General features: G+C 42.4%; 1 protein-coding gene across 3 annotated transcripts in view; it reads right to left on the bottom strand.

Moving 5' to 3' along the window:
• The window catches only part of LOC126284242 (bifunctional 3'-phosphoadenosine 5'-phosphosulfate synthase), a 339,327-nt gene that overhangs the window by 243,379 nt on the left and 70,275 nt on the right, over window positions 1-25,673 (bottom strand). Inside the window, exon 2 of one of the 3 annotated variants that reach the window (XM_049983031.1) lies at window positions 2,935-3,027. The exons of the other annotated variants lie outside the window; for them this stretch is intronic. Within the exon in view, the coding sequence (XP_049838988.1) occupies window positions 2,935-3,027 (93 nt within the window). The remainder of the gene's footprint in view (window positions 1-2,934; window positions 3,028-25,673) is intronic. 3 annotated transcript variants of the gene reach the window in all.

Raw genomic sequence — 25,673 nt, 5'->3', positions numbered from 1 at the left:
ATTGTATCGCTTATTTATTTAGCGACATGTTTCGAGGTAATAGCTCATCTTCAGGCTAAATGGCATCAAAAAAAATATTTTACAATAAGGCCATACTGGTGTTACATAGTATTTTCGTAAATGATGTGGTCATCCTGTGGAAGAAGAGAAAACTTAGTAAAAGGCGATGTCAGTTTGGAAGCTGGACATGTTTGCACGAAAAAGTTTTGTAACGGTGATAGAAGTGTAAGGGCGGATATATCTACAGATGACTTAGGACAGTGTACTGAACATTACATCAGTATTTACTAATAATTATATCTATTACAAATAATATGTTTTTAGGTTGATTAATACCTCCAAGTATGTGTGGCACAAGCAAGACATTAAATTTTATTTTCCTCTGGTAGCGGGTCAGGCATTCAGACAGTATGGACATATGGGAGCAGGTTGCTCTGCCACATGGTGTTTGGTGTGTGTTAGTGAGTGTTTTGGCATCGATAAGGTTGGCTTCAGAGATATATCTTCTAGGACGTCACAAGAGACAAAAGAAGATTGTCTTGTTTTAGAGAGTTGTAAATGTATCGTTGTCTAAGTTCATGTCTTATAACATTTTATAACAACGAAGTTATAAGTTCTTATTTGTGTGTGTTTACCTCAGACACCAACAATGGACACAGGGACGCAAAAGGGATACTCTAAACTGACAGACGTGGTCCACTTCGTGGCACAGTTACAATCGTGCAGAAAAGATTCGCTAACAGACTATACGGTATGTTTGTGAGTAGATTGTTAGATGCAGAAGAAAACAACTAACACACTGAAGTGGGTATACGAGATGTGATTTTTCTATTTTTTTCATTTTGTTGGTACATATGTTCCTGATGTATGTTTGCATTTTCAGCTGTTTTAAATATTTAGTTTGTTGTTGACAGTCGAAAACGTTATACGTATTTTTGAGTGCTCCGCGAGTTATTAGTTTCGAAAAAGATGGATCAAAGAATTTGCATTAAAATTTCCTTGAAAAATGGAATAAAGTGCAGCACCGCATTCGAAAAGTTGACTGTGGATTTTGGCGAATTTACTCTGAGTAAGACAAGAGTTTATGAGTGGTATAAATATTTCAAACAGAGTCGAGAAGATGTTGAAGATGATAACCGCCCTGATCGACCCGATGACAATGTGGAAGAAGTAAAGAAAATGGTAACGGAAATTCGTCGAATCGCCATCAGAGAGGATGCTGATGATATCGGCATATCCATTGTTTTTCCGATGAAACTTGTAGCAGCAAAGTTTATTCCGAATCTGTTGAACTTCGACCAAAACGAAGTCGCGTAGCATTCGATCAGCAATTGGTGAATAAAATCGAGAACGATATAGAACTTCTAAAGAAGGTTATAATACGACGCCGAAACCAGACCCAATCCCCCCACTGAGATATGCCTGAGGAGCCAAGACCGAAAGTAATTCGACAAATTCGAACACATGTGGAGGTTCTTATCTTTGCTTTCTTCGACAGCAATAGGACAGTGCATCGTGAGTTACCTGGAAGTTATGCGCCGTTTGAGTGAAGCAGTCCGAAGAAAACTACCAGAATTGTGGCAAAACCACTCGTGGAAATATCATCGCTCATTCTACATCTACATCTACATCTACGTGATTACTCTCCTATTCAAAATAAAGTATCCGGCACAGGGTTCAATGAACCACCTTCAAGCTCTCTCTCTACCGTTGCACTCTCTAAAGGCCCGCGGGATAAACGAGCACTTAAATTTTTCTGTGCGAGCCCTGATTTCTCCTATTTTATCGTGATGATCATTTCTCCCTATGTAGGTGGGTGCCAACAAAATGTTTTCGCAATCGGAAGTGAAAACTGGTGATTCAAATTTCATGATAAGATCCCATCGCAATGAAAAACGTCGTTGATTAAATTATTGCCACTCCAATTCACGTATCAAGTCTGGCACTATTTCCTCTATTTCGCGATAATACAATAACGAGCTGCTCTTCTTGAGCTTTTTCGATTTCATCCGTCAGTCCCACCTGATGTGGATGGATCCCACATCGCACAGCAATAGTGTAGACAAGCGTGGTGTAAAAAGCCTCTTTAGTAGACCTGTTGCACCTTCAAAGTGTTCTGCTAATTAATCGCAGTCTTTGGTTTGCTCTACCCACAAAATTATCTATGTGATCGTTCCAATTTAGGTTACTTCTAATTGTAATTCCTAAGTATTTAGTTAAATTTACAGCCTTCAGATTTGTGTGACTTACCGCGTAATCGAAATGTAGCGGATTTCTTTTAGTACTCATGTGCATAATTTCACACTTTTCTTTATCCAAGTTCACTTGCCACTTTTCGCACCATACACATATCTTACCTAAACCATTTTGCAATTCGTTTTGGTCATCTGATGACTTAACAAGACGGTAAATGACAGCATCATCTGCAAACAATCTGATTTTTTGGCAAAAACCAAAACCGTTATGTTGCCTCAGTTACCTATTCGCCAGACATGGCCTCCTGCAACTTCTTTGTATTCCTGAGGTTGAAGAGAACCATGAAAGGACCTCGTTTTGCCACCACTGATGACATAAAAAAAGAATTGCTGAAGGAGCTGAACACCGTAACGAAAAGTGTTTTCAAGATTGGAAAAAGCGCCAGCACAAGTGTATCATATCTGATGGAGATTACTTTGAAGGCGACAAAGTTGATGTTGAAGAATAAATACAAAATCTTTAAGAAAAACAAAAATTCCCGTTAATTTTTGATCACGCTTCGTATATTAAAGTACTAACTGTCAAAATATGTTTACGAATACTCCCAAACACCCTTGAATTATCTATTTATTGGTTTCCAAGTGCCCTCGTACCGTAAACTGACGAACACAATAATAAGAGAAAGCATGTAGAGACAAAGTAGGATAGGATGTGGAATAAATGATCAACTGGACTGGCCTGTAGAGAGCGTGAAGAGGCGTGCAGAATCCATGCCAGGACGAACGTCCACGCAAGGCGAACCCTCCACCTAAGGCGGTCGATGTCCTCTTCCTTCAGGAAAACATGAAACGACAACCAAACCGTTAACCAGCCGGCACCATAACGGTGAGGACCCAAACACACACACACACACACACACACACACACACACGCACACAAGAACCATAACCGCCCAGTATATCTCAACATACTCACCTGATAAAAACGCAGTTATCCATAACCATATAGAATGTCAGACCACAATCATTCTTGATAAGAAGTTGATGTGTCATGGACTTGTTAACATGGAAGACATCATTGTGCGAACATGGCAGATATCAACTCCGCCTCATACCTGCCCTGGTTGACACAGATGGCCGAGATTTGAAGGATACTGTTCCTCACATTTGGACGTTGTTTCACGAAATTTTTGGAAATGTCAGTGGCTTCAAAAACGGAAACCAGTCCATATGCTTTAATACATGGTTTTTATAAATAAATATCGTGATTTTACAGTTATAAATGTATGTCAAATGAAAGAGCAACTCAAACAGTTTCACCAAGAACTTTATAAATGTTCAATGTGAGCACCATTTGTCACACGGCACGCATCAAGTCTACAGCCGAGTTCTTCCCAAACGTTAATAAGTGTGTCTTCAGTGATTGTAGCAACAGCTGCTTCAATCCGGTTTCTTAATTCAGGGAGGTCTGCTGGTAGCGGAGGCACGTACACACGATCCTTGATGAAGCCCCAGGAAAAAACCGCATGGCGTTAGGTCGGGTGAACGTGGAGGCCATGCAAAGCAAGCCCTGCCATTGGGCCCCTTGCGGCATATCCAGCGCTTGGCTATAGACTTGATGTGTGCCGTGTGACAAATGGTGCTCACATTGAACATTTATAAGGTTCTTGGTAAAACTGTTCGAGTTGCTCTTTCATTTGACGTATCATTTATAAATAGCGCTCTCTCTATCCATGGTGGCGGGGCAAGATAGTAGCCTGAAGTAGACAAGGACCCTTAACATGTCACTCCACAGCAAACGTCCAAACGACGCAATCTTCTTCGGTAAGAATAAACTAGCAAGAAAGGACAACCTGACTTTGGAGATAATCCAGGTTGTCAAGAAGCTGGACCTGGATACTTATTTAAACATTCTTGGCGACAAAATGTTGGATTTTATTCTACATCGTCATGGTGAGTAAACTGCAGACACCTACATTTTTTTAAAATGACATCATTCGTGTTCACAGCGCTGCTTGAATACGTTTCTGGTTTGACGGATCCTGTCGGACCTTGACTGGCCTGGAAAATCACCCAGTCTCGAACCATTTGGAAACGCTCTACGAGACCTAATAATCAATGAGTAGCTTCAGTTCTCCTCTCCGCCAAATCGAGGCCATTATCAAGGCGAGAGGTCGTGTTACGAGGAATTAAATCGATGCCCCTGGGGTTGAGAAATTATTTATCTCGTACGCTTGGGAGGGATTTGAGGTTGGCCGTGGCTCTCGTGCTGCACACACCTTTTCTAATAAAGATCTTTATATCGAAACAAGCACAGCTGCAGTTCGACTATAGGCTGTTCAAATGCTGTGTCGGGCTTTTCTACTTCTGTTCCTTGTTTACCTTAGAGTACGTGATAATTCTCACGTGAAGAACAAAGCTCACGCAAACGCCACACCTGTCGCTCCTACTTTGATACAGATGTCTGAGGATGGAACGTGTCTGCTTTAGTGTGTGGCTCCTACGAAACAGCTGCAGGAACATTCACAGCCCGACAACTCACAGAGGAGCTGCTGTGACTGGTACTAATTTTATCTGGACTATTATTCCTTACAAAAGCGCTCACAGACTAAACAAGCACATCACATTCACTTAATACACCACTTCTGACTTTACAAAGCAAATATACAATCATTTAGACTAGATTAACATATGACTGACATCAGATTGTACTCAAGGTACCTATTTTTTCTTTTTATTTATGAATTTCGTCATCTATGGACCGCAGGTACCTATTATTAATAACTACTCACCTATTATGAGCACGCGATTAATACAAAAAATTGATACGTCATGTAAAGATGATCTAGAAAAATCTGCTGCAACACAGTCCGAATTTACCGTGATTAACGACCGACTTTATTATTACGATTGTGGCGATTATTCTTTTCCTCTTCGGCAAGATACAAAAAGTAGCAACGAACGAATTGCTGATAACAACTTATAGTAATGTTATTTGTTATACGCATGTGATCTTAGCCGATATTTTTCATACGCAAGCTCAATTCTTCGTTTAATGGTGACATGTGTTACTTGGGCGTGCTGAAAAAGCAACGCCTCAGAATTTTTATGTGAAAACTCTCAAAGCTTTTTAAATAAAACAAACGTTATTAACATTCTACAACTTTCTTCTTCATGTATACATACAGGGTGAAAAGTATTTTAACCAACAAATTCTGGGAGGTTGTAGAGGATATCAAAACAAATATTTTTCCCTAATGTTATTTTTTCCTATGAGGATTATTTAAACCGGTGGAGGCCGGATTAAGCTCATCAGTTATTAGAGGCCGTATTACGATCTTCAGTTGTTAGAGGGCGTATTACGCTCTTTAGTTGTAGGCAACAGCTGTCCACCAGTGTAGTAGTGCATTGTCTCTGTTTACTAATGGAGCGATACATCTGGAGTGAGTACACTGATAAGGTTGGCGCGTACTACATAGCGCACCAAAACGGACGAGTTACACAGCGGGTTTATCAACAACAATATCCTAATCGCCGTATCCCGCATCATACGACCTTTGCTGTTGTGTACTAACGTTTGCGTGAGACCGGGTCATTCAGCAGTTTACCTGGACAGGGATGCCATCGCACGGTAAGAACGCTCCAATTTGAGAAAGCTGTCTTGCAGCATGTGGAGTGGGATCCTTCAATCAGCACTCGTGCGATTGAACGTGACATGGGGACGAATCAGACGAATGTAAGAACAGTCATTAGAGAGCAATTGTTACGTCCATTTCACTTACAGCGTGTCCACAACATGGAACCAGTTGATTATCTACCCAGAGCACAGTTTTCGCAGTGGTACCTGGAACAGTGTGAAATGCATCCTACAATTCCATCCTGTGTGTTGTTTACCGATGAAGCAACGTTCGGGCGTGATGGAGTCTTCAACATGCACAATACGCATGTTTGGAATGAGGATAACCCACATGCCACAGTTACTAGCGCTCATTAAGTTCGGTTCTTCGATAATGTGTGGCTCAGTTTTGTTGGGGACTGTTTAATTGGGCTGTATCTGCTACCTAGCCCATCAAATGGCAGGCACTATTACAATTTTCTCGCCAGAGCATTGCCAGAATTGCTGGAAGACGTCCCACTCCTTACAAGACAACGCATGTGGTTCCAACATGACGGGGCGCCGGCACATTTCAGTCGTCGTGTGCGTCGTTTCCTGGACCGACGGTTCCCAGGAACGTGGACTGGCAGAGGTGGTCCTGTGTCATGGCCTGCTCGATCCCCAGATATGTCCCCTCTGGACTTTGTTATGTAGGGAGAGATGCGCAATCTTGTTTACGCAACTCCTGTTGCATCAGAAGAGGATCTGGTTGCCCGGATAGTAGCAGCAGCAGCAGCAGCAGGAACAATTCAAGATACTCTTGGGGTTTTTGCCCGTGTCAGACAGAACATGATCCGACGGTGTAACCTTTGTTTACGTGTCAATGGAGGCGTTTTTGAAAATCTACTGTGATTGAAATTGGTTGTGGTAATGTGTTGTCTCTTGGTCATAAAAAATGGGAAAGTGTTTGTTGGTTTAATTAATTTGGCGCCAGATAAATCTTCCTCTGCCGGTTTAAATACTCCTCAGGAAAAAATGGCATTAGGGAAAAATATTTGTTTTGATGTCCCCTACAACCTCCCAGAATTTGTCGGTTTAAATATTTTTCACCCTGCATTTGCCGCCCTGTGTCGCTAGACGGCTCCGAATTGTAGCGCATATCTTGGCAGTGTGTAACGTAACTATGCTCGGTGCGTGAGAAACGTCGTGCTGTAATCTAGTCTTGAAATCGAAGACTTCGTTCATAGATGAAGCACCTTCTCCTTCAGCAGGACAAGGCCAGACCACACACGAGCGCTGCGACATCTGCAGCTGTCCAACGCCTTGGGTTCACTGTAATCGATCATCCTTCACACGGTCCACTCTTCGTCCCATCCGATTTTCACCTGTTTCCAAAACTTAAAAGAACACCTTCAAGGACTTTACTTCCACAGTGATGCAGCGGTGCAAGTATAGATGAGATTGTGGCTCTGTCAACAAAGTCAAATATTCTACAGTGACGGAATCAACAAACTGCTCTCTCGTTGGGAGAAATTTGTTCGTCGCCGGTACGACTATATCGAGAAATTACTATGTGGACATGAAGAATAAAGATGTAGAAGTTTAACAACGTTTGCTTTATTTTAAAAGCTTTAAAAGTTTTCACACAAAAAATTCTGAGTCATTACTTCTCATCATGCCCCTGTAGCTCCAAGACTGGTGATAGTGTACCTATAACTATACGTAATACTAAGTATGTCTACTCTCGTAACGGACAGTATGTTGTGTATGTGCTGTGCCCAACACCATTGCTCCCGTAAGAAAGCAGCAGACCTTAAAAAATAATCTTTGACGCACTTTGCAATTAAAATTATGTCACCAACTAGGAATTTAGTCAACCTGTAGGATGTTAGGAGTAAAGTTTTGTCTTCTCAAGGCGACCAATGTCTTTGAAACGTCAGGTTACATCATAAGCGGTGAAATAAGGATGAAGGGAGGAAGAATTGGGTTTAACGTCGCTTCGACGGAGCAAAAGCTCAGATAGTAGAGCTTAGATCGAAAGGAAATGGCTATCTTATTTATGGTTTCAAAAGTCGTAACAAAAGGATGAGACGTACATCTGTCTCAAGTAATCTAATGAGGTGGGTTCAAATGGTTCAAATGGGTCTGAGCACTATGGGATTTAACTTCTGAGTTCATCAGTCCCCTAGAACGTATAACTACTTAAACCTATCTAACCTGACATCACACACATCCATGTCTGAGGCAGGATTCGAACCTGCGACCGTAGTGGTCGCGCGATTCCAGAATGTAGCGGCTAGAACCGCTCGGCCACTCTGGCTGGCCAATGAAGTGGTCACAGTTTCATAATTATTAAAAAATGATACTGGAATACTGTGGTATCATGTCTGTTGGATAAACACGTTAATAGTAATGTGCTAAAACACAGGTAGTGAAGGGAGACGAAAATTTAATAGTCATGGGTGACTGGAATTCGACAGTAAGAAAATGGAGAGAAGGAAACATAGTAGGTGAATATGGATTGGGGCTAAGAAATGAAAGAGGAAGCCACCTGGTAGAATTTTGTACGGAGCATAATTTAATTATAGGTAACACTTGGTTCAAGAATCATAAAAGAAGGTTGTATACATGAAAGAATCCCGGAGACACTAAAAGGTATCAGATAGATTATATAATGGTAAGACAGAGATTTAGGAATCAGGTTTTAAATTGTGGGACATTTCCAGGGGCAGATGTGGACTCTGACCAGGATCTATTGGTTATGAACTGTAGATTAAAAATGAAGAAATTGAAAAAAGGTGGGAATTTAAGGAGATAGGACCTGGATAAACTGACTAAACCGGAGGTTGTACAGAGTTTCAGGGAGAGCATAAGGGAACAATTGACAGGAATGGGGGAAAGAAATACAGTAGAAGACGAATGGGTAGCTCTGAGGGATCAAGTAGTGAAGGCAGCAGAGGATCAAGTAGGTAAAAAGACGAGAGCTAGTAGAAATCTTTGGGTAACAGAAGAAATATTGAATTTAATTGATGAAAGGAGAAAATATAAAAATGCAGTAAATGAAGCAGACAAACGTCTCAAAAATGAGATCGACAGGAAGTGCAAAATGGCTAAGCAGGCATGGCTAGAGGACAAATGTAAGGATGTGGAGGCTTATCTCACTAGGGGTAAGATAGATACAGCCTACAGGAAAATTAAAGAGACCTTTGAAGAAAAGAAAGCCACTTGTATGAATATCAAGAGCTCAGATGGAAACCCGGTTGTAAGCAAAGAGGGAAAAGCAGAAAGGTGGAAGGAGTATATAGAGGGTCTATACAAGGGCGATGTACTTGCGGACAATATTATGGGAATGGAAGAGAATGTAGATGAAGATGAAATGGGAGATACGATACTGCGTGAAGAGTTTGACAGAGCATTGAAAGACCTGAGTCGAAACAAGGCCCCGGGAGTAGACAACATTCCATTAGAACTACTGACGGCCTTGGGAGAGCCAGTCTGACAAAACTCTTCCATCTGGTGAGCAAGATGTACGAGACAGGCGAAATACCCTCAGACTTCAAGAAGAATATAATAATTCCAATCCCAAAGAAAGCAGGTGTTGACAGATGTGAAAATTACCGAACTATCAGTTTAATAAGTCACAGCTGCAAAATACTAACACGAATTATTTACAGACGAATGGAAAAACTGATAGAAGCCGAACTCGGGGAAGATCAGTTTGGATTCCCTAGAAATGTTGGAACACGTGAGGCAATACTGGCCGTACGACTTATCTTAGAAGAGAGATTAAGGAAAGGCAATCCTACGTTTCTAGCATTTGTAGACTTAGAGAAAGCTTTTGACAACGTTGACTGGAATACTCTCTTTCAAATTCTAAAGCTGGCAGGGGTAAAATACAGGGAGCGAAAGGGTATTTACAATTTGTACAGAAACCAGATGGCAGTTTTAAGAGTCGAGGAGTATGAAAGGGAAGCAGTGGTTAGGAAGGGAGTGAGACAGGGTTGTAGCTCCTCCCCGATATTATTCAATCTGTATATTGAGCAACAATAAAGGAAACAAAGAAAAATTCGGAGTAGGTATTAAAATCCATGGAGAAGAAATAAAAACTTTGAGGTTCGCCGATGACATTGTAATTCTGTCAGAGACAGCAAAGGACTTGGAAGAGCAGTTGAACGGAATGGATAGTGTCTTGAAAGGAGGATATAAGATGAACATCAACAAAAGCAAAACAAGGATAATGGAATGTAGTCGAATTAAGTCGGGTGGTGCTGAGGGAATTAGATTAGAAAATGAGAGACTTAAAGTAGTAAAGGAGTTTTGCTATTTGGGGAGCAAAATAACTGATGATGGTCGAAGTAGAGAGGATATAAAATGTAGACTGGCAATGGCAAGGAAAGCGTTTCTGTAGAAGAGAAATCTGTTAACATCGAGTATAGATTTAAGTGTCAGGAAGTCGTTTCTGAAAGTATTTGTATGGAGCGTAGCCATGTATGGAAATGAAACAGTAAATAGTTTGGACAAGAAGAGAATAGAAGCTTTCGAAATGTGGTGCTACAGAAGAATGTTGAAGATTAGGTGGATAGATCACGTAACTAATGAGGAGGTATTGAATAAGATTGGGGAGAGGAGGGGTTTGTGGCACAACTTGACTAGAAGAAGGGATCGGCTGGTAGGACATGTCCTGAGGCATGAAGGAATCACAAATTTAGCATTGGAGGGCAGCGTGGAGGGTAAAAGTCGTAGAGGGAGACCAAGAGATGAATACGCTAAGCAGATTCAGAAGCATGTAGGTTGCAGTAGGTACTGGGAGATGAAGGACCTTGCACAGGATAGATTAGCATGGAGAGCTGCATCAAACCAGTCTCAGGACTGAAGACCACAACAACAACAACTAAAACACAGCTTGAGACGCAGTTCATAGTCAACAGTCTGAATCACGAGTGCAAAGAGTGTGTTGAAGTAGTGCAGAAAATTAAAGTACCGCACTTGTAAGATGTTCCACGGTAACGGGGACTGAATTCAATAGTATGGGACAGACTGTAAATGTACTGGGATTTACAAAATGGTTCAAATGGCTCTGAGCACTATGGGACTTAATTTCTGAGGTCATCAGTCCCCTAGAACTTAGAACTACTTACACCGAACTAACCTAAGGACATCACACATATCCATGCCCGAGGCAGGATTCGAACCTGCGACCGTAGCGGTCGCGCGGTTCCAGATTGTAGCGCCTAGAACCGCTCGGCCACTCCGGCTGGCCTGGTATTTACATTTGATTTTAATCAGCATCTAAGAGACTAAGTGAACACTTACATTTTGAAGATACAATTACTGAAATAAATGAGGACACGCTTCAGACACTCATTTCATCTGGTCTTTGTAGACTATGGGAACAAGAGCATTTACCAACTAGCCCCTTCACACTACCAATGAATTACCCGGCATATCTATATGTGAATTTACTAGAATATAGGATGAAAAAATGTAGGAAATGAGTTATACTGCTCACACTTCGGGACCGAATGAAACGGCCTGTTTGATAGTTCCAAAAAATCAGCTTCTACTCAAGTAGACATGTGTTGTATTCAGAAATGTCTTTAAGAAGGAGGGCATAATTTTAAGTATTTATAGCGCATCCAAAATGTCTAAGGAACTCGGTTCCAGTTCAGAATTCTAATAACGAGGAATGCTTCAAATGGCTCTCAGTACTATGGGACTTAACGTCTGAGGTCATCAGTCCCCTAGAAGTTAGAACTACTTAAACCTAACTAACCTAAAGACATCACACACATCCATGCCCCAGGCAGGATTCGAACCTGCGACCGTAGAATAACGAGGAATAAGCATTGCAATTACTCACAAGTTATCCAGCTACATCCATTTCTCAAGCCAACTTGTACCGTGTAAGAAAAGGCACGTGATGCACCAATGCCCCCATTTCCATTCTACCACCACTACTTAATCCATTCACGGGTCGCGCACAGGTAAGGACTTGTAATTCACTAATTTTATCATCATAGTTGTTTCATAGGATACATGTGCGACGAAACATCTTGGAATTTTCTGGCAGATTAACGTTGTGGGCCTGATCGGCACTAGAAAGCAAAACCTGGCCCTTTGCGCGACCTGTGCAGATTTATTCGTTTTCCGATAATGTACACATGATATTTTTAATTTCATGACGCTGCTATTTGTTGATAGGAGAATCTGAAGAGAAGATTCAAACTGAAGAACATAAGTTGAATCAAGTTGCCGCTAGACAAATGGCTCTGAGCACTATGCGACTTAACTTCTGAGGTCATCAGTCGCCGCCCGCATCTCGTGGTCGTGCGGTAGCGTTCTCGCTTCCCACGCCCGGGTTCCCGCGTTCGGTTCCCGGCGGGGTCAGGGATTTTCTCTGCTTCGTGATGGCTGGGTGTTGTGTGATGTCCTTAGGTTGGTTAGGTTTAAGTAGTTCTAAGGTCTAGGGGACTGATGACCATAGATGTTAAGTCCCATAGTGCTCAGAGCCATTTGATCCATGTCAGTCGCCTAGAGCTTAGAACTAATTAAACGTAACTAACCTAAGGACATCAAACAAATCCATGCCCGAGGCACGATTCGAACCAGCGACCGTAGCGGTCGCTCGGTTCCACACTGCAGCGCCTAGAACCGCTCGGCCACTCCAGCCAGCCCGCTAGACACGGAATGAGAATACCGACAGATAAAACAAAAGTGATCAAGGATTGGAATCCGTAAGGGCCAAAATTGTTATAGATGGTCAAAGGACTTAACGAGTAAAAGAAGTTTAAATATCTAGGGCCCAATTTTAAATTTACCAACTCGGAATATACAGGCCTAAAATCGGCCACATTCAGAAATTTCCGACGACCCATACAGCGTTTACTAAAACATAATATACGGGAAGAAACATTAATTGGAGTTAAAAAAGTAATAGCCTTGCCTTTACTGCTGTATGTTAACGAAAGCTGGATCCTAATATCGGATGAACTACGAGGAATCGCATATCAGAGATGATTCCACCGCTTCGTGGCGGGATATTCATTACTTTGACCGCAGCAGAAACACCGATATCAGACAAGAACTGATTGTTGAACTCATTACAACTATAATTGAAAAATACAGACGGGACTTCGTTGATCCATTATGGATCGTAGGACGACGGCTGGGATGAACTTCTTGATGCAATAATTTACCAACAGCCGTATGTATTGTAGAAATTTATTTTATTTTATGAACTTCTATGTGCTACCAGTTTCGGTATTATATTGATGCCATCTTCAGGCCCCTGTACAATGAGTAGAAGAAATGTACTATAAGACAAGCTCTTTTATGCCTTTTATCGTTAATATTGCGGCAGCTGTTTGTCGCACCACACATAACACTACCTAGACCACACATATGTAACTTATGTATTCTGACGTGGTTGTCAAATTTTCTTGTATTTTAATTTATTTTATTGTCATCTATGTTAGTTAATCATTATATTAAAAAAATTCTTCCACTGTTCCACTGGACATACGATTGTATGCAGTACATTTGGTTTTATGAATAATAGCGTATACATCTGTTCATATATCACGCTATATTCGAGTAAAACAGTGAAAACTATTAACAAGAATATGACATTGGCAGAGTCATATGTGCCCTAATGTTACATATTGTTTTAGAGACATGCAATATGTCTTTTTGAGCCACTTAAATAGTTAACATGATACCTGTCAACTGTTAACGTATGTTCAATATTTTTTATAATAGTGCATTTTTTCTACTCATTGTACAGGGGCCTGAAGATGGCATCAATATAATGCCGAAACTGGTAGCACATATAAGTTCATAAAATAAATAAATTTCTATAATACATACGGCTGTTGGTAAATTATAGCATCAAGTAGTCTAATAAGAGGATAACTAAAGTTGCAGTACAATATAACCCAACAGGAAAGAGACCGAGCTGAGTAGCGCAATGGCTAGCACACTGGGCTCGCATTCGGGAGGACGACGGCTCATGCTCGCGTCCGGCCATACAGATTTAGGTTTTGCTTGTGAGAAAAGCTATTTGAGTTGCTCTTTTATTTTTTGTACTGTTTGTAATTGTAAGTAGAATGTAATAGATTCTAAAAAGCCTTAAAACCCGATCTTCATTCTGAAACACACGGTTTAGTTATTCCAATCATTCATACCGGCTACCGTTTTTACAATACAGCACGTTGCTGTACTACCTTTCGGTGCATAGCGAGATAGCACGAATCGTGGTCTGCCAAATAAGTTAGTCGAAATTGATTGTATTGTTGCTGAGATGTAGAAGCAACACACCGACTGCTGCTTCCGCTCGTTTGCCAGCGCTACGCCCTGCGACATTCACAGACGGCCCGCGGTGCTCCACATTAGCGTGTCCTACTTTATCCTCTAGGGCTATCAACGCGGACAAAGGTCAAACTCTGCAGCAAAAACTCCCCGCCACGCCTTAATTGTCTGTAAAGAGATAGAGGAACATCCCATCAGCTGCCATCAGGCCACTGCAGATAGCTGTGGGAGGTACAATTTCTGCCGCCGCAACGGCACTGCAGCAACGCAAGCGCGGGCGTCCGCAGAAATTAATCAAAGAGCGGACAAGATGTTAAAATGCCATTTTTAATATATCTAAATCCGTGAGTCTGAAAAAGTACAACGCCACAAGAACTAAATTTGAAAGACTTTGCACGAAAGATATTGTATGTCAGACAAATGATGGGTATCCACTCATTGTTTTTTTACGTATCCTCCCATAACAGCGAAATGATAAGCGTGTTTACTAGCTATGCATTTTTATATTATTAATATGAATATGAAAACTACCGTTTTAATTCAGGGATCTGACATTAGGACCACACTTAAGCGCAGATGTTGTACACAGGCTCCAGCCTATGAATTTGCAATACAAAAATCTATATGTATTATAAAAATACATGTCTATACGTGTGTTCCACACCTCCTCCTAAACCAGTGTAACGATTTCAACCAAACTCGGTACATAAGCTACTTATTCTCTGGAGAAAAGTGCTATGGAGGTAAAAATCACCTCCCACTGGGATGGGGTAACAACGGGATGACGTAGATGGACAGAGAAAGAGGTGAGGAGGAAGTGAGAGAGAGAGAGGGGAGGGGGGAGGGGAACGATACAGAGAAGGAGGGGGGTTGAGAAGCTGGACAGAGAGGGGGGAAGAAGGTGATGGACTGAGAGAGAGGGCGGAGGAAATGACCTGAGAGAGGAGATAAGGATATAGAGAGACGATGGAGGGGAAGATAGCCAAAAAAAGGGGGAAGAGACGGAGGTGTAGGGGGAGATGAAGAGGGGGTTGGGCAGGTAGAAAATGAAGAGTACGTGAGGAGACACCAAGGAAGAACTGTAGGTTTAAGACACGCCTACTACACCCAGCGTTGGAGATGGATATAGAACGGGGTGACAAGTAAAAACGTTCTCAAAGGACTTGTTGGTATTTCTTTCCTATATATAGTTGACTTGGAATATGATACAGCTATGAAGTGCAATTTGCCTATTATTTCAGCTGCTCAGTGTGTGCTCCTCGTCGCTGAAGAAGCCATTAATTAATCCTGTTAATTTAAATTAATTAAACATAAGCTCTGTACTCATAAGGTGTAAAACAGCATTTACACTACTGGTTTAAAGTTTTCCGATCACCTTTCACAACTATGGATTTCTGGTTAAAACAGGAATTTACTTTTGAATATTCAGTCATATCCCCCATTCTGATAATGAAACAAGAACAACACGTAAAGACAAAGCGCTTCCGTTGTGTATTTGACAACTAGTTCGCATTGAAGGGCGCAGATGAGCATCCACAACACCACTGAAGTTCCTTCACCTAAGACGGTTGCATTCCAATGGGCCTAATGCTTTCTGCTGCCTGTGTAGCAATAAGTTTGTAGTAGTTTACGGTACACGATGAGCATCTAGCGGTGTGTTTGTATACCTGACCAGTTTCATACCACATTACCTCCTAATGTTCGGCTGAGTGGTCAGCGTGACGGAATGTCAATCCTAAGATCCCGGGTTCGATTCCCGACTGGGTCGGAGATTTTCTCCGCTCAGGGACTGGGTGTTGTGTTGTCCTAATCATCATCATTTCATCCCCATCGACGCGCAGGTCGCCGAAGTGGCGTCAACTCGAAAGACCTGCACCAGGCGAACGGCCTACCCGACAGGAGGCCCTAGCCACACGACATTTCATTTCACCTCCTAATGGGACGGTAGCAGGAGATAGGAAATGAAAAACGTACTAAATTGTAGCTCGATATCAAGAGACTATTCTAGTAAGACAATAGCAACAAAAGTTGGCGTAGCCGTATCTACAGTGATGTACACGTTGCAGCAGTTCAAGCAAACTGCAAGAGTTTCGCGATCTGGAAGAACCCAAGTGACATCTTACAGGGAAGATCAGTTCAAACACTGAAGAGCCAAAGAAACTGTTCCACCTAATATCGTGTAGGGCCACTGCGAGCACGCAGAAGCGCCGGGACACGACGTGGCATGGACTCGGCTAATATCTTAAGTAGTGCTGGAGGGAACTGATCCAATGAATCCTGCAGGGCTGTCCAACAATCGGTAAGAGTACGAGAAGATGGAGATCTCTTCTGAACAGCATGTTGCAAGGCATCCAAGATATGCTCAAAAATGTTCATGTCTGTGGTGTTTGGTGGCTAGCGGAAGTGTTTAAACTCAGAAGCGTGTTCCTGGAGCCATTCTGTGGCAATTCCGAACGTGTGGGGTGTCGCATTGCCCAAATCCGTGGGAATGCACAATAGACATGAATGAATACAGGTGATCAAACAGGATGCTTACTTGTCACCTGTCAAAGTCTTATCTAGACCTATCAGGGGTCCCGTATCACTCCAACTGCAAATGCCCCACACCATTACAGCGCCCCCGCCAGCTTGAACAGTCCCCTGCTGACACGCAGGGTCCATAGATTCAGGGATGATGTCTCCATACCCGTACAAGTCCGTCCGCTCGATACAATTTGATAGGAGACTCGTCCGACTAGGCAACATATTTCCAGTCATCAACTATCCAATGTCGGTGTTGATGGACCCAGGAGAGGTGTAAAGCTTTGTCTCGCGCAGTCATCAAGGGTACACGAGTAGGCCATCGATTCCGAAAGCCCGTATGGATGATGTTTCGTTGAATGGTTCGCACGCCGACACTGACTGATAGTTCAGCACTGAAAACTGCAGCAATTTGCAGAACGGTTGCACTTTTGTCACGGTGAACGATTCTCTTCCGTCGTCGTAGGCCCCTTTCTTGCAGTATCTTTCTCCTTCCGCAGCAATGCCGGAGATTTGATGTTTCAGCGTATTTCTGATATTCACGGTGCGCTCGTGAAATGGTAGTCCGGGAAAAATCCCCAATTCATCGCCACCTGGGAGATGCTGTGTCCCATCGCTCGTGCGCCGACTTTGACACAACGTTCAAACTCACTTAATTCTTGATAACCTGCCATTGCAGCACCAGTAATCGATCTAACAATTGCGCCAGACACATGTTGTCTTACGTAGGCGTTGCCGACCGCAGCGCCGTATTCTGCCTGTTTACACATCTCTGTATTTGAATACGCATACCTATACCAGTTTCTTTGGCGCTTCAGTGTATGTGTACAGAGTACACGTCAGATAATTCGTACTGCACATGAAATTCGTGAGCAAGTGAAGAGCATGCTAGAAGCTCCAGTCTCTGTTTCAACTGTGCAACGCCGTCTCCGTGGACAAGGTTCGTAGCTACCAAAAAACTTGGCTGTGCAAACAAAATACGGTGAATATATAGCAATGGGCATATTAACATGAAAACTGGAGCCTGCGGCAATGGTCCAAGGTGTTATTCAGTGTCGGGTCTACGTCTCAAGTATTTGAAAGCCATCGTCGAATGTTTGTTCTTCGACTTCGTGGAGAACTTACGAAGAGTGTGTGACGCCAACGGTGAAGCTTCATGGAGGGTCGGTCTTGGTGTGGGGATGTTTTGCGGATGATAAAGGATGTGATCTATCGAGAATTAAACGAACCCTCAAAAAGGAAAGATATCATAGGATACTAACCAGCAATGCAGTTCATCTGGCAAGGGACTCATCAGTCGTGGGTTTGTTCTACAGCAGGACAATGATCCTAAACGTGCTTCTAAATTGTGCAGAAGGTATGTCAATAGAAAAGATAATTGTGGGAAACTGAAAAAATATGATTTGGCCAAGTCAGTCACCGGACGTAATTCCACGGAACTCTTATGGGATGAGCTTGATTGGCAGATTAGAAAACTGACGTTACCTGTTGTTGAAGATTTATAGAATAATTTACAGACCTGTTAGACTGAAATATCTGCAAAAGCGCTACAAAATCTTATATCCAGAATGCCAAGAGTTTTTGCAGTTGTTGTGAGAGCAAAGGGTGGATACTTTGAAGAGGCTAAAATCCACACTGTATTGTATAAAATGATAGAAGGAGAAAATATGTATTTTGCTGGTCTGTTTAGCTTGTACAACGTGTTTGTACAATGAAGTAAAGTATGTAGTTTTTATCGTGGTTGATAGAAAGTTGTTAACGGGTAGTGTACATACCCAATACGACATATGTAGTATGTGTGCGAAGCCGCGGATAAAAATCTAGTTTAAAATAAAACATGCTTAGTTTTGATACTGTGGCGCGAGCCCCATTATAATCGTAAAAGATGTTGACGTGATCATTTAGTATGGGATTATTCCCCTCAGTTCTTCGATAGAAAGTTGATATGAATTAAGTCAGCATTCACATCTCACACCCCGAAGTCCCTCGCGTCAAATTCCCAATGGCACACGGATACGGGCGTGGTATTTCAGTTGAGAAAAACGATATAACTTTTCTACGAATGTTTTGTGGAATTTTGACAGTCTGAAGAGAGATTTCGCGACAAGCTGACTTTTCACCCAATCCATGATCTACGAAACGTCAAAGGCGTTATGCTAATATCGAGTTTGCTCTAAGAATTTACCGTCACTTATGGTCACAACAGCAGTGAAAAAAGGTCATTTTCACAGCTGAAGATCAAAAACAGACTTCGTACTTCAGAAAATAGGCTGAACATTTTCGTTTTGCTCAGTACTGAAAGTGATATTTTAGAACTGAATTATGTGATACTATTAGTGCGTTTCATCTACGAAACAGGAAAGTTAAAGGAGAACATTTCCCCTCTTATAATCTCAAATACACTAGTGGCAATTAAAATTTCTACACCATGAAGATGACGTGCTACAGACGCGAAATTTAACCGACAGGAAAAAGATGCTGTGATATGCAAATGAGTAGCTTTTCAGAGCATTCACACAAGGTTAGCGCCGGTGGCGACACCTACAACGTGTTGACATGAGGAATGTTTCCAACCCGATTTCTCATACACAAAAAGCAGTTGACCGGCGTTGCCTGGTGAAACGTTGTTGTGATGCCTCGCGTAAGGAGGAGAAACGCGTACCATCACGTTTCCGACTTTGATAAAGGTAAAAAAAAGTTCAAATGTGTGTTAAATCATATGGGACTTAACTGCTAAGGTCATCAGTCCCTAAGCTTACACACTACTTAACCTAAATTACCCTAAGGACAAACACACACACCTATGCCCGAGGGAGGACTCGAACCTCCGCCGGGACCAGAGCCGCACAGTCCATGACTGCAGCGCCCGAGACCGCTCGGCTAATCTCGCGCGGCTTGATAAAGGTCGGATTGTAGCCTATCGCGACTGCGGTTTATTGTATCGCGACATTGCTGCTCACATTGGTCGAGATCCAATGACTGTTAGCAGACTATGAAATCGCTGGGTTCAGGAGGGTAATACGGAACGCCGTGCTGGATCCCAACGGCCTCGTATCTCTAGCAGTCGAAATGATAGGCATCTTATCCGTATGGCTGTAACGCATCGTGCAGCCACGTCTCGATCCCTGAGTCAACAGATGGGGACGTTTGCAACACAACAACCATCTGCACGAACAGTTCGACGACGTTTGCAGCAGCATGGACTATCAGCTCGGAGACCATGGCTGCGGTTACCCTTGACGCTGCATCACAGACAGGAGCGCCTGCGATGGTGTACGCAATGTCGAACCTGGGTGCACGAATGGCAAAACGTCATTTTTTCGGATGAATCCAGGTTCTGTTTACAGCATCATGGTGGTCGCATCCGTGTTTGGCGACATCGCGGTGAACGCACATTGGAAGCGTGTAATCGCCATCGCCATCGCCACCCGGCGTGATGGTATGGGGTGCCACTGGTTACACGTCTCGGTCACCTCTTGTTCTCATTGACGGCACTTTGAACAGTGGACGTTACATTTGAGATGTGTTACGACCCGTGGCTCTACCCTTCATTCAATCCCTGCAAAACCCTACATTTCAGCAGGATAATGCACGACCGCATATTGCAGGTCCTGTACGGGCCTTTATGGATACAGAAAATGTTCGACTGCTGCCCTGCACATTCTGCAGATCACTAATTGAAATCGTCTGGTCAATGGTGGCCGAACAACTGGCTCGTCACAATACGCCAGTCACTACTCTTGATGAACTGTGGTATCGTGTTGAAGCTGCAAGGGCAGCTGTACCTGTACACGCCATGCAAGCTCTGTTTGACTCAATGCCCAGGCGTTTCGTTATTACGGCCAGAGGTGGTTGTTCTGGGGACTGATTTCTCAGGCTCTATGTACCCAAATTGCGTGAAAATGTAACATTCCACTGTTCCGATTGTCTCAGCTAGTATCAGTAGTCAGTTCTAGTATAATATATTTGTCCAATGAATACCCGTTTATCATCAGCATTTCTTCTTGGTGCAGCAATTTAAATGGCAAGTAGTGTACAATGGAGTAATGATGGGCCGTACCCTTACACTCGAAATCCACCGTGAAAAAATTAAGGGGCCCTTAAGACGTAGGCGCTTAGCACCGCTTCTTAGCTGCGCTGTCGACGGCGAACACTGCAAGGATATAAGCGGTTTTACTCGCAGCTACAGCCATTGAACGTTGGCGCTGCTGGCCTTCTCGGTGGTCTGTTTGGACCCGAGTGGCGACCACAAAAAGTTGCTCCACTCGTGACTGCGAGGAACGTAGTGGTAGCGCTCACACTGCGCCACAGCCATTCCAGTGTTCCAGACGCGTAAGCGCACCGCTGCAAATGCACGGCTCGTGTAGACCGCTGTGTCCCTAGTGCAGTAGCTGCTGCAAAGAGGAAGTAGTTGGACTGCACTGTCGTAGAAAATGGCGTTGGGTATGGGAATACGCGGACAAACATCAATATCGAAATTTTGCCACTGACATTGAAAACTGACCTACCATACGGTATCTGAAACACGAACGAGGTCACAAAGTCGGTAGTCGATCATAAGGAAATTCGAAACAAATTTCACTTGCAGATCTACAACAGAGAAATAAATCTGCAAAAGAACTAATGTTCATTTCCACCACATACGGGGTGTTCAAAAAGTCTCTCCGAAGTGCCGTATGATTGTTCACCTGCCTGGGTTACTTCCCTTCAAGTGGACTCTCCCAACATTCCACTGTTCCGATTGTTTCAGCTAGTATCAGTAGTATCGTTGGTAGGTGTCGTTTCATCTACATCTACATCTACATTTACACTCCGCAAGCCACCCAACGGTGTGTGGCGGAGGGCACTTTACGTGCCACTGTCATTACCTCCCTTTCCTGTTCCAGTCGCATATGGTTCGCGGGAAGAACGACTGCCGGAAAGCCTCCGTGCGCGCTCGAATCTCTCTAATTTCACATTCGTGATCTCCTCGGGAGGTATAAGTAGGGGGAAACAATATATTCGATACCTCATCCAGAAACGCACCCTCTCGAAACCTGGACAGCAAGCTACACCGCGATGCAGAGCGCCTCTCTTGCAGTGTCTGCCACTTGAGTTTGACAAACATCTCCGTAACGCTATCACGCTTACCAAATAACCCTGTGACGAAACGCACCGCTCTTCTTTGGATCTTCTATATCTCCTCTGTCAAACCGGGTCCCACACGGATGAGCAATACTCAAGTACAGGTCGAACGAGTGTTTTGTAAGCCACCTCCTTTGTTGATGGACTCCATTTTCTAAGGACTCTCCCAATAAATCTCAACCTGGCACCCGCCTTACCAGCAATTAATTGTATATGATCATTCCACTTCAAATCGTTCCGTACGCATACTCCCAGATATTTTACAGAAGTAACTGCTACCAGCGATTGTTTCGCAATCATATAATCAAATATAATAATACAATGAAGGATCCTTCTTTCTATGTATTCGCAATACATTACATTTGTCTATGTTAAGGGTCAGTTGCCACTCCCTGCACCAAGTGCCTATTCGCTGCAGAACTTCCTGCATTTCGCTGCAATTTTCGAATGCTGCAACTTCTCTATATACTACAGCATCATCCGCGAAAAGCCGCATGGAACTTCCAACACTATCTACTAGGTCATCTACATATATTTTGAAAAGCAATAGTCCCATAACACTCCCCTGTGGTACGCCAGAGGTTACTTCAACGTCTGCAGACGTCTCTCCATTGAGAACAACATGCTGTGTTCTGTTTGCTAAAAACTCTTCAATAAAGCCACACAGCTGTTCTGATATTTCGTACGCTCTTACTTTGTTTAGCAGGCGGAAGTGCGGAACTGTATCGAACGCCTTACGAAAGTCAAGGAAAATGGCTTCTACCTGGGAGCCTGTATCTAATATTTTCTGGGTCTCATGAACAAATAAAGCGAGTTGGGTCTCACACGATCGATGTTTCCGGAATCCATGTTGATTCCTACAGAGTAGATTCTGGGTTTCCAGAAATGACAGGATACGCGAGCAAAAACATGTTCTAAAATTCTACAACAGATCGATGTCAGAGATATAAGCCTATAGTTTTGCGCATCTGCTCGACGATCCTTCTTGAAAACTGGGACTACCTGTGCTCTTTTCCAACCATTTGGAACCTTCCGTTTCTCTAGAGACTTGCGGTACACGGCTGTTAGAAGGGGGCAAGTTATTTCGCGTACTCTGTGTAGAATCGAATTGGTATCCCGTCAGGTCCATTTGACTTCCCTCTGCTGAGTTATTTCAGTTGCTTTTCTATTCCTTGGAGACTTATTTCGATGTCAGCCATTTTTTCGTTCGTGTGAGGATTTAGAGAAGGAAATGCAGGGCTGTCTTCCTCTGTGAAACAGCTTTAGAAAAAAGGTGTTTAGTATTTCAGCTTTACGCGTGTCTGGATATACTGTTTCGATCCACTTACTGATTTAACGTAAGACCAGAACTTCCTAGGATTTTCTGTCGTCGGTACATATAATTTTACTTTCGAATTCACTGAACTCTTCACCCATAGCCCTCCTTACGTTAACTTTGACATCGTTTACCTTCTGTTTGTCTGAGAGGTTTTGTGGTTGCGTTTAAACTTGCAGTGAAGCTCTCTTTGCTTTCGCAGTAGTTTCCGAATCTCAATTTGATTTCTGAGCTCTCTCTCTCTCTCTCTCTCTCTCTCTCTCTCTCTCTCTCTCTCTCTCTCTCTCTCTCTCTCTCTATCTATCTCTCTATGCGCGTGTGCGAGCTGATTTTGTGTGTATGTGTGAAGGGACTGGAAGCTTTCGTAATGTGGTCCTCAAGAAGGTTGTAGAAGATTAAATACGTAGATCGAGTAACTAATGAAGCGACACTAAAAGTAAATGCGGAGGAAAGTCTTATTGGACACCTTGACTTAAAAGGGGGATATAATGATAGGACACATCTTGAAACATCAATGAATATTTACAGATGTGGGGTCAAGTAGTAATGAAGGTGTCACAAGTTTTACAAAACATGGACTAGCATGCAGAGTTGCACCAAATCAGTCTTAGATCCGGTGACTACGACAACAAACACGTAAACGCTGCGTCATTGCCCGTTCTTCACGCTTGAAGCAGTGTATGTTGTAGAAAGTTACAAACTCCTCAAGTAATGTCCCTAACGGAACTACGCGGAACCGTGAGACGCTTAACTCGCTGCTTTCCCTTTAAGCGGGTTCCACTATTACGAGGCCTTATTTACGTGTAGTAAAGTTAAAAGATTTTCTGTTGTGAATACCTAGCATACAATAACACGGTTCTGCACCCGCAGCACATACTTTTCTTCTGCGTTAAAGCGAACTGTAAACATTAGTGCTTTAAAAATCTGTTTCGCATTTGTCTTTTATAGTTATCACGCGTTAAGAGCGTTTGTAAATACAAAAAGTAACATCCCTATAATTTGGAAGACGGAATTTGGTTCAGACTAACACTGCTACACAGTTAGAATTTATGAACACACTAGTGAATCAAGCAATGCTTCATATTTGCGAAGTATGTATGGGAACTGGATATAAATCCAATTTTTTCCCTCTATTTCTGTCTGTTCACCTCCTCCTCCCCCCTCTCTTAGTCCATCTCCTCCCCCTCCACCTTTCTTCCGCCTCTCCTTCTCCCCCTCACTATGACTTTCAACCTTATTTATTGTTATTGCAAACGAAATTTTGATTGGGAATTGAAGTCACTTAAAATGGGCGGGTAAATCGATGGGATCATTGGCCTACGGGGTATGAGAGACCTCCCCAGCTGTTGAACTTGTGAGGATAGTAGCTTCAGTGACAGTATTTGGCAGAATTTTAATCTACGAATGAACAAAATTACAAAGTTATCAACGATTCAGATTCCGTAGTAGTATTCTAATCATAAGCCAATAAGCCATATATACAACTTCCCAATTTTTCGTAAAATTGACGGCGAGCAAGAAAATAAAACAGCAGATTGTTTCGTATACAAGTAATGCTTAAAATTATAAAAAAGGGGAGAGAATATATTTAGGCGAAACAATGATATTCCTAATGGTTTACATGCCCTCCTGTCGTAGTGTCATAGTTTTTGGTTGCATTGACTTAGCAGCCGCCAAGGCCTATGTAATATAAATTTCAATGTGATACGTCTAGCAGTCCTTGACAAAAGGGGCCTTAACAGGCGTACGAACAGACAGGTAATACACGACAAAAACTTTTGTTTCGTGTGATATAATTACAAATTTACAGTTTTCAGATCTTTTATTTTGGTTGCACTGTGCTATCTTCCCTTTTGCCAAAATTTCATGATGCTAGGCTGACGGTCAGTATCCTACAGGTTCTGTTGAGTGAGTTTGCGAGTGTTGAAACATTTGACATAAATGGAAGTATTTTTTGACTACACTGACTTAGAAGCTTTAATTTTTTACTTAGGAAAACGTTTTAACAGACAGTCAGATGGACAACAAAGCAATTCTATAAGGGTTTCGTTTTTACCGATTGAGGCACAGAACCCTAAAAACCTACACTTTTCTTAGTGTATAGGATATTGCGCACTACGTAATAGCACAGTTTTTGAAATTTGAAAATATAATAAAATGGCGGACTTTTCAAAGAAAAATGTAGTTTTATCGTGTGGTTTTGGTTACGTATTTTGCAGTAACTAATGAATAAATTAAAATAAAAAATGCCTATTAATACTTATGGACATGCCCGAGACGTAATTCTGCCGAATTTCATAAAGATATCTCCATTAGCGTGCCCCCAACCCATACTGACAGTTTGAGATACAGTGTACTTTTTTAATTTTGATTTATTCATTAGTTATTGCAAAAAAGTGACCAAAAACACACAGCGAAGCACTTTTGTTTCAAATGTCCCCCATTTTATTATTTTTTTCATTTTTCTAACGACTGTGCTATTACTCCATGCCCAGATTTAGAAAATGGTTCGTTTTTTGATTTCAGGTAAGGTTTGCAGACTGCAGGACTTCCACCGTGAACACACCTCGTTTTGGAGACAGCAACCTTAAGTTCTCGAATGGGGCACTTAAAAAAA

The sequence above is a fragment of the Schistocerca gregaria genome, chromosome 8, assembly GCF_023897955.1.
Source record: "Schistocerca gregaria isolate iqSchGreg1 chromosome 8, iqSchGreg1.2, whole genome shotgun sequence".
In the NCBI taxonomy this organism is placed as follows: Eukaryota; Metazoa; Arthropoda; class Insecta; order Orthoptera; family Acrididae; genus Schistocerca; species Schistocerca gregaria.
Note: the sequence above shows the minus strand (reverse complement) of the source record. Positions and strands in the feature narration are given on the sequence as shown.